The sequence below is a fragment of the Vidua macroura genome, chromosome 1 (assembly GCF_024509145.1).
Source record: "Vidua macroura isolate BioBank_ID:100142 chromosome 1, ASM2450914v1, whole genome shotgun sequence".
In the NCBI taxonomy this organism is placed as follows: domain Eukaryota; kingdom Metazoa; phylum Chordata; class Aves; order Passeriformes; family Viduidae; genus Vidua; species Vidua macroura.
The window spans coordinates 152,416,671-152,426,444 of record NC_071571.1 but is presented as its reverse complement, the minus strand read 5'-3'; the positions used below and the strand labels follow the sequence as shown (position 1 = coordinate 152,426,444).

Below are 9,774 nucleotides of genomic sequence, written 5' to 3'. Positions count from 1 at the left end.
TGGGTTGATTTCAGGGGAACTTTTTCAGACTGGTAAAGGCACTGGATGTAAATTCTAATGTGCTGTAGGAAATACTGGATGGCTCAGGGATGATGAGTAGTGGTTAATTAATTGTACCAGGAGTAAAGAGAATTCATGAAACCTTAGAATCATGGAATGGTTTGATTTGGAAGTAACCTTCAAGATCATCTTGTGGGCAAGGACAACTTCCACTAGACCAGATTGTTCCAAGCCCCATCCCACCTGTCCTGGGACACTTGAGTTTCTTTAAGACCCATCCTCAATTTTAGGCCTTTTCAGAAGTGTGGAGAGGACAGAAGAATCGATAAAACTGTTCAAGAAGAAACCTCCTCGGGCAAAATACACCCAGCCTTGTTTTTCAGACGAATATTGTGCTTGTGTGTCCTGCAGCAGCTCTCAGGATGTTTTAACAGCACCCAAAATGTAAATTATCACAGATTGCTGCACTAACAGAGCACGCTGGTGACAGACAGTGCAGGGCAGAGCAGAGGGACCTGACCCAGAGTCCTGTTGAGATTTGTGACGGGTTTAAAGCAGGAAGGGGAACCAACCTTTCTGCCAAGGTTCAGTCCTAGCCCTTTGGATGTTCTTCTCCGGAGAACATCCCGTTCTCTTCCTGGTCCTGCCCTGGCCCAGCCCAGGTTCTGATCCGCAGCTGAGTCATTTATCTGCCCCAGTTTGCCACCTCCTTGCCCTTCCCAGAAATCAGAGGGTTGTTTTTGAGGCTGCTCTGTCGGTGACCTCGACGGACAGTGAGGTTTGGGGCTATTACAGGTGCTGTGCAAGGTGCCATCAGCTCCACAGGGGGCTCCTGCCCAGTTCTTTCCTGTTTCTGTCCCAGTCTCAGCCTCTCCCAGCTGCACCTTCTCTAAATTATCTCATCACCAAATCATGGAATCCCAGAATACCTTGGGCTGGAACCCCCCCACCATGGACCTTCCTCTATCCCAGGTTGCTCCAAGCTCCATCCAACCTGGCCTGGAACACTTCCAGGGATGGGGCAGCCGCAGCTTCTCTGGGTAAATCTGTGCCAGGGCCTCAGCACCCTCACAGGGAAGAATTCCTTCCCAATATCCCAACTAACCGTGTTCTCTGAGAGTGGGAAGACATTCCCTGTGTCCTGTCCATCCATCCCTTGTCCAAAGTCCCTCTCCCGCTCTCCTGGAGCCCCTTTAGGCACTGAAAGCTCTCCCCAGAGCCTTCCCTTCTTCAGGCTGAGCAACCCCAACTCTCTCTGCCTCTCCTTACAGGAGAGGTGCTCCATGCCATCCTACCCGTGCAATTCCAGGTACATCCACAGGGAGGATTTATCTCCCAGTAAATCCAGATGAGAATCACTCAGTGGTCAGTCCTGGACTCCTTCAGGGCAGAAACTGGGAGAAGAAATCATCCCTTGATCCTCTGAGTGTTAAGGCATTGGGTCTCAACCACCAGAGCTTGGGAAAGCCAACTGTTGGCTCTGGGAAGAAACTCCTTAATTACATGCTCGAGGAGGTAGACGGCATTGACATGGGACCAAAATGTTAAACTAGAGCTGAACAGCCCCCATTTATGCTCCCCTATCTTACTTTTGGGGACAATTTCCCAAAATTCCCACCCCTGGAAGTGTTCAAGGCCAGATTGGATGGGGATCTGAGCAACCTGGTCTAGTGGAAGTTGTCTCTGCCCATGGCAGGGCAGTGGAACGAGATGATTTTCAAAGTCCCTTCCAATCCAAACCATTCCATGATTTTTGAAATGTGTTTGACCGCTCCAGAAGCTGGAAGAGGGTGTTTCACCCAACTTCCCTGAGGACTCCAATAGCTCTGGTGCCACCATGCCCTGGCCACTTAAATTCCCAGTCTCCAGAAAAGAGCACTGCAGCCAAATTGCTTGTTGGGAATGGCCTCTGGATGTGGACATGCCCAGGAATTGTTTCAGAAAGTACGCACCGGAGGATTCCCTGGATTGGAGAGCTCAGGGAGTTGGTCACCCATGCAGAAAACAGCTTGACTGGAAGACCTAGAGGTGGACAAGCCCCTTTTCAGGGATATGACTCAGGAGGTTTGGAAAAGCCAGAATAAATCACTGCACTTGGCCCAGATCCTCCCGTCACCAATAACCAGATTGGATTCCTATAAACAAGGTGGCTCATTCTTGATTTCCTCCGGGGAAATCCCTTCCCATCTTCCTACAATTAGCAGCTTCCTTACAATTAGCCTTGCATCCCGAGGATTTACATGCTTTTCACAACAGCAGACGGTGTCATTATCTCCTGACATCCCTTTGACTTCATCCCAAATGGGATTTTGACCCTTATGCCATGGCTATGGATCCTCCAGGTGATTCATCCCCACCAGGGGAATGATTCCCTGTTATTTTAGCCTGTGGATCTTCATATCCTTGGCAGCTCCAGTAGGTTTTAAGGTGGAAGAGAGGAATTTGGGGTCCTTGGCCAATCTCCCTCCCTTTTTAGTCCTCCACCCACTGCTGTCCTGACTTCACAGCTCCTTAAATCCTGTTCTCCCACCCAGGGCTCTCCCAGATTCACTCTCCATATTTTCCTCCTTGGTTTTTTTTTTACCAGACCTCTTCATCTGGGTGTAGCTTGGAAAACCCACCTGAGAGTTTCTCTCAGGCCTCTTTGCACAGAGCTTTTCCAGCTGCCTTTGATCTCTCAATGCAAGGTGGGAACAGCCGAGTTTATATCCATAAAATAAATCAGCTGGAGAAGGCACGGAATAACTTTGACTCTATAGCCTTAGAGAGGGGCTATTACTGTACATGAGAGATGTTAAAGAGTCTGCCTTGTACACAGACACCTCATGGGTGTTGTTCAGTCTCAAACCACTGGCCTTGGTACACTGATCCAGCCTGTCCAGATCCCTCTGCAGAGCCTTCCTGCCCTCCAGGAGATCAACATCCCACCCAACTTCGTGTCATCCGTGAACTTCCAGAGGGTGGTCTTGACCTCCTCATCCAGATCATCAATAAATATATTGTACTGACCCCAGGGGGACAGCACTGGTGACCAGCCACCAGCTGGATGTGGCACCATTCCCCACCACTCTGTGCCTGGAATCCAGCCAGTTTTAAACCCAGCCAAGAGTGCACATTCCCCAAGCCCTGGGCTGCCAGTGTTTCCAGAAGAACGTCATGGGAAGCAGCATCACAGGCTTCCCAGAGCTCCATGGAGATACATCTGCAGCCTTTCCCTCATCCTCTGGGGAGGTTAAATGGTCATAAAAGGGACTTCAGGTCACACTGCACAGCAATGACCTGGGCTGGACATAAAACACCCACCCAGCAGCTCTGCTGTGGGCAGAAATAGATGACTGAATGATAGACACAGTTGGTGGAGAAATAACTTTATTTTAGGTGTTTTGCAGATAACATGAACACACATTTCCTTATCTGGTAGCACTGGAGCTTTGCAATGAGATTAAAGCAGAAGCCATCATATGGCAAAGAGCTGCCATCAGCTCCCAGGGTGCTGGGTGCCCAACACACCCCACTGCTCCTGGTTACAATTCCTGTTATTAGAGGGGTGCTCCAAGACTTTCTGTGGTCATGGGAGGCATCTTTGCTCCTCAAAATTTGTTGTTGACGACGGTCCAGAGCACTCCGGCCGCGATCCCTCCTGCCAGCCCAAAGCTGGACCTCACACTGCCCGCGGCGTTGACGTTGCAGAGCTCACTGCTGCAGCAGGTGATGTTCCTGTTGCCCACGTTAAAGTCCTGGTAGGACGGTTCACACGAGGAGTCACATCCCTTGCTGATGATGCTGAAGAGCCCCACAACCCCTGGGAGGAAAGCAGGACCATTATTACAAGGATTCAGTGGAAGCCAAGACTTGTGGAACTGAATAATGGGGACGCTCGTTCTGTGGGACAAAAATCGGAATCACAGAATGGTTTGGGTTGGAAGGGATGTTCAAGATCATCTCGTGGGCAGGGACACCTTCCACTAGGCCAGGCTGTTCCAAGCCCTGTCCAGCCTTGGACAATTCCAGGGATGGGGCAGCCACAGTTTCTTTGGGCCTCACCACCCTCAAAGCAAGGAATTTCTTATTAATATCCCATCTAAGCCTGCCCTCTCTCATGTGAAGCCCAATCCCGAACATCTTTGTTGCACAGAGCCTTTCAACACCTGGGAAATTATGGAAACGCAGCTATTCCCATTTCAGATGGCACAGTTACTGTTTGATTTGTTTCTGAGAGGCACAGCCCACCTTTTTGGCCATTTTTGGCAAGCGCTGGTTACCAGCAGATTTTGACTTCCAGGAGATTTGACCCCTTCTCCTCCAGGAGATCTAAAATCCATTCTGGGCACCAAAAATTTGCCACATGCAGTAAATAACAAAGAGTTCTACAACATCTTGGCTCTCCTGCATGTGAATGTCATGGGTTTGCACATTCCCAACTGAGATAATTCCTACTGGAGGTATCCCATCTACTTCCTGACAGAGAGGAGCTTACATGTGGCACTGATGGGTTTTGTGCCCCAGGTCTAAGAGCAACTCAGCTGTCGGCACAGATCTGGACAGGGCAAAGCAGATCTAGAACAGGAGAATAAAATCCTAGTTTTCCAAGTTTTGCCACAGACACAGAGATGAAATTTTGTCATTTTCATTGATTTCACCTCAAATCAGCGCCTCCTAACTTCACAACCATCTAGGACCAGGCTCAGCCCCTCCCATTCTCATTCATGTTTGCAAATAGTGCAAAAAATTAACTATTGCCCTTGTGAGCAAATAATTTTTGGTGCTGTGGAAGAGAAATAAGCCTAATTTTGCACAGGTGAATGACATTTGCACACTGAGGTTTGCTGGCCCAAACCACCTGGTGTATCCAGACTGGGTGAGCCTGGGTGGGACACCCGAGGCTGGGAAGAGGTTTGGCTCCAACATCCCAACTAAGACATTTCCCACCCCTGCTTTTCCTTACGGATCACGTCTGTCTTGCACACGTCGTTAGCGCCGCATGTCTTCTTTGTCTCGCACTTGGCGTTGCTGAGCTGGGATGTGCAGCTGTAGCACTGCAAAGATGAACCTGCAAGAGACCAAGAGGGGTTAGGAGAGAAATCAGGGAATAATGGAATGGCTTGGGTTAGAAGGGACTTTAAAATCAGCAAGTTCCATCACTTTGCCGTGGGAAGGGACAACTTCCAGTTGACCAGGTTGCTCAGATCCCCATCCAACCTGGACTTGGATGCTTCCAGGGATGGGGCAGCCACAGCTTCCCTGGGCAGCCTGATCTATTTTTTAATAAAAATATGTCTTAATTATAGTTAACCTAAATCCATCCACCCTCTTTTACTTTTAAAAAGTTACCTTTCATCCTATCCCAACAGGACCGCCTAAAAATTTATCCCCAACTCTCCTGGAACCTCTTTAGGCACTGAAAGGGGCTCTGAGATCTCCCCAGTGTTTTCTCTTTTCCAGGGTGAACACCCCCAGCTCTCCCAAAATCAGAGGAGAGAAGCTCCAGCCCTTGGAGCATGGAGACCCCCATGGAGACATCCATAGTCTCCTCTGGTCTTGCTCCAGCAGTTCCACGTCCTTCTGATGCTGGACCCCAGAACTGGACCCAGCCCTGCAGGTGGGGAGCAATTCTACACCTCTCATGTAGCTTCAAAATCTATCCAAAGCTCTCCAGAGAATCAGAGAATTCAACCAAGTTCTTGCACTGGGCAATAGGACCACTCCTGGGGATCTTCAAAGGAAGATATCTCCACTGCTTTGGGAAATTTTTGGTTTTTTGTGGATAATAATATACCTGGTTGAGGTGGGAGTCAGGTTTCACAGGCGCTGAAGATATTTTGGATGTAGTCAGTGCAGTGAGGGAGCAAAAAGAGAGAAGATGGAGAGCTGGGCTTGAAGAGGATCACGGACGGGTTTGGGTTAGAAGGATCATTTCATCAGGGACACATCCCTCCAGACCAGGTTTCTCCAAGCCCCATCTGACCTGCCCTTGAGTGAGGGATGAAGCAGGAATTTGCAAAGCCTCTTCCAGCCCCTTGCCTCAGTCCTTAACTTTTGACTCGCCCTTTCCTAGAGATCAAAGTGCAAATAGGCTTTCATCCCTCTCTGACCACCCCTCATGGAAATGCCACTCCACAGGGGATGGAAATCAGTGCTGGCCACACCTGCTGGGCTGCTCTGTGCGTCCAGCAAAGGCAGGAAAAACCTGGCAGTTCCCAAACATCCAGCCCTGGTGAAAAATTATCCCCGGAGGAGCAAGATCGTGGTGTAATTACCTTGTAATTACCTTACATGTGCCCCAGGGTGTCACTGGAGCCTTGCAAGTGTCAGTTAATAAATGCATATATATATATATATATATATATATATATATATATATATATGTATGTATTTCCTTGAGCTCCATGACCACCAAACTTGCACCACGAATCCCCCAACTCAATACCCCTAATGCCTGAAAATATTCTTTTAGGACACTGAAAAGGCCTGGGCCTGCTTGGAAATTAGTGATTGAAGGAATTAATTTGAGGCACTTGATCTCCCTCTGTCCAAACGTCTCTGGTGAAAATGACTGATGCAGTCACAGAGGTGAGGAGCCAACCCCCAATTTGTCTGAGTGCTGCACTGTTCTCACACTGATCTGACTTTTAAAGCAATACAAGTCAAATTTTGAGTGTTCTGATGGAAGCTGGCAGAGAGAAAGGTCTGAGGGCTGTGCAAGGCCCTTCACAGCTTATTCCTTAAGCATCCTCTGCTGATTGAGAAACTGCTTAAATTTGATTCTTCCCTTCTCCGGTAATAGAGAAAAGCTGCTTTAAACCCATTTTTTTTCCTTCTCAGTGGGGCTATAAAAACCTGACATTGTCTAAACCCCACCCACTCAGTCTATAAAGTAACACATCATGGCGTAGTCATTTTTACTGTCCTACTAAAATTCTGGAGATCTGGGCAGCGTCAGGGTCTGCTTTTGAAAGGAAGAGTCAGGAAAAAAAAGTTGATAAAAAAACTTTGCATAAATGTTGCAATTTTGATAGCCTGGGAAGAAAGAAAATAATCCTCCCACCCCATTTAGTCCCTCCCCTTCCCCTCTAACTGCATGGTCTGGCTGAAAAAAAATTTGAATTTTGATTAATTCAGGATTTATCTTTCCTGGAAGCTTCTGTCCCCAGCCTTCGAATCCCACCATCCGCAGGTGGGATGTGCATTTTTCCCACTCAACACCTATCCCAAGGGAAATACCTTGGGATGACAATGTGCCGACATCTCTTCCCTCATTGCCAAACCCCACCACTAATCCTCCTTCCAGACTGAAAATCTGCAGGGAGGGATGCGGGGCGGATCCTTTTTGGGGTCTTACCTGGGTCCACGCACAGGAGCGCTCCCAGCAGGAGCACAAGGAAAGCCTTCATCTTGGAATAACCTGTCTCGGGGCTGCCTCTCTGGGTTGTTTCCTCCTGGGGCAGGTTATATATCCTGGGATGCCGGGCGTGCCCACAAGGTCATCCCTGAGAAGGCACCTGAGGGAGCTGCTGGCATCACCAAGGGAGGGGTTGCTTTGCGTGTTGGGATATTTGTGTTTGGTGCCTCTCCTCTTTCCCTGCCACCCTCTGGGCTCCCCTCCACCCCCCGCCTTCCCTCCTACCCTTGGGCAAAGTGCTCACAGGAGTGGAAAAAGCCCCAAATTCTTCCGAACAAGGCCAGCCTTATGCATTTCTTCAGAGCCACTGAGGCTGCAGTGGCACCCTGTGAACGAGGCTCTCCACCCCCAGTGCCACCCTGAGTGGAGTCATTGTGTCTAAACTGAGGACAAAATGTTCTTTGAATCAACAGCTCCGGGTATTTATCTGCCTGTGTGAGTGATACTCGTGATAACAAGGTATGTGGTAGGGAGATATGTGGGCAAATTAAAAGTGCATTGGCATTTCCAGGTATTGAGGAGTTCATTCGCCCTCATTTGCATTTATTTTCTGTTAAAAAGCAGTGGCCAACTCTTATTTTTTGATGTTTGAAGCCCAAGGGGCTTTGTGCTGGATTTATTTGGTGCTTTGAGATGTTTAATCTGTGGCTTGGCTCTCTTTGTGTGCTCTTGTCTGGCATAGGCTGGGTGCAAGTTTGGACACTTGGCTTAGAGCAGATGCAATGTCAACAACCCAGGCTTGTCCATAAAATGCCACTTGTCCCATCACAGACAGGGTGAGTTCAGCCACATTCCAGCCTCGAGTGCGAATGTTTGCTCTCGTGGGTTGAGCAGAGTCCTCTCCCATTCCTCGCCACTTCTCAGGACATGCCAGGGCAAAAGAAATCAGGGCCTTTTAAATTCCCTCCCCCCTCCCCCCGGGTTCTTGGGATTAGTGCTGTGCATTTCTCTCCGTCAGGGATTTATTCCCGTGCAGTTTAGCTCTCAGGAACTTTTCCAAAAGGTGTGCAAGTGGATTATTCATCAGTGGCTGTGGGATGAAGGGTAGAGAGTAAAACTCCTGCCCTGACCTATGCCAGAGGAGAATCTGTTGCAGGAGATGATTTGACAAATCCTAATTCCTCCATGGGCATCTTAACCACTTCCACTTGCACTCTTCTATGTAAAAAATACCTAAAAAACCACCCCAACAACTTTTTTTCTGTGTCTGTTGGCTTCTGCCTCATCATATTTTTACAGGCCATATCATTTATAGCCAAGTTTTATGGATTAAAAAACCTCAATATTTTTTTTCAGGCTCTGGACTTCCTCATTCAGAGGTATTGAAGGTTATTTTTCTTTTTTAATCCCTTAGGACTGTCCCTGTAGGGTTTGGCCTTTTGTGGTAAGGAAGAACAGGGCCAAGAGGAAAAAAAAACACTCCCTATCAAATCCACCAAGGCCTGCAATTAAATATTTCTTAAAAAATTCATTGATAAGGAAGAAAAACTCTTTCCATCTTTCCCAGTACCATTGTTTTTTTTATTCTTTTTCTAACATCAGCCAGAAAAGCTCAACCACTGAGAGCTTCTCCATCCGCCAGTCCTGCTTGCCTGAGGCTGTGTGAGATCCTAGGAATTCCTGTATTCTTACATAAATTGTTGATTCTCACTGTTTTTTTGGGAAACTGAAGTGCAATTCCTGCCCAACTCCTGAAGATGGCAAACGTACCCTGTTATAATTCCACGTGCATTAACACACAGTTACCCATAGGACTGGGTGTACGAGGTGTTGTTTTCTTTTCCTGAGGTTATAAAATTCCCAATTCATATCTGCCTGCCTGGAACAGATCATCAATTTGTTCTGGAAATCTCATGATGCCTGCAAATCCCTTGGAATTTGGGTTTTTTAAATACTTTTTTTTCTGCTGTCACTGCAGATTCCTGTTAGAGACAGGTCTGGAGATCTCTGTTCGGGAAGGGGGAAACTGGAGTGGATTTTTAGCTCTATCCTGGATTATTTGTTCTTGCCTGGTGTCAGGCTGGGAAAATGGTGATGGATCATGGTACAGACCATGGTGTCATGGATCACATCGAGGAGCAGCTGTGAGCTGGAAATTTGAGGGGAAAAAAGGTGAGAGGATTCCAGGAAAATCTGGACAGAGAGACATCAAAACGAAATTTCTTCAATTTCCTGGTCATCTGTAGGGGAGCTTGTAGGATGACAGAGATCTTAAAATCACAGGATCATGGAATTATTTGGGTTGGAAGAGTCTTCAAGAGGATCTCGTTCCACATCCCTGCCATGGGGTCTTAGCCAGGTCTAAGCCCTGCCCAGCCTGGCCTTGGACACTTCCAGGGAAGGGGCAGCCACAGCGTCTCTGAGCACTGAGTTTT

General features: G+C 47.9%; 1 protein-coding gene across 1 annotated transcript; it reads right to left on the bottom strand.

The window, feature by feature from the left end:
* Positions 1-3,352: 3,352 nt before the first annotated feature.
* On the bottom strand, positions 3,353-7,535 carry LOC128809796 (prostate stem cell antigen-like). Its single transcript, XM_053982096.1, has 3 exons — positions 7,340-7,535; positions 4,946-5,050; positions 3,353-3,802 (listed from the first exon to the last, which is right to left on the bottom strand). The coding sequence occupies exons 1-3, from the start codon at positions 7,389-7,391 to the stop codon at positions 3,591-3,593; spliced, it is 369 nt and encodes a 122-aa protein (XP_053838071.1). The 5' UTR covers positions 7,392-7,535; the 3' UTR covers positions 3,353-3,590.
* Between the last annotated feature and the right edge of the window lie 2,239 nt (positions 7,536-9,774).

Coding starts and splice junctions, on each gene's coding strand:
- LOC128809796 (XM_053982096.1), bottom strand. CDS start 7,391: ATGAAGGCTTTCCTTGTGCTCCTGCTGGGAGCGCTCCTGTGCGTGGAC. Junction 5,051..7,339: donor GCTCCTGTGCGTGGACCCAG/GTAAGACCCCAA, acceptor GGTCTCTTGCAG/GTTCATCTTTGCAGTGCTAC. Junction 3,803..4,945: donor GTGCAAGACAGACGTGATCC/GTAAGGAAAAGC, acceptor CTTTCCTCCCAG/GGGTTGTGGGGCTCTTCAGC.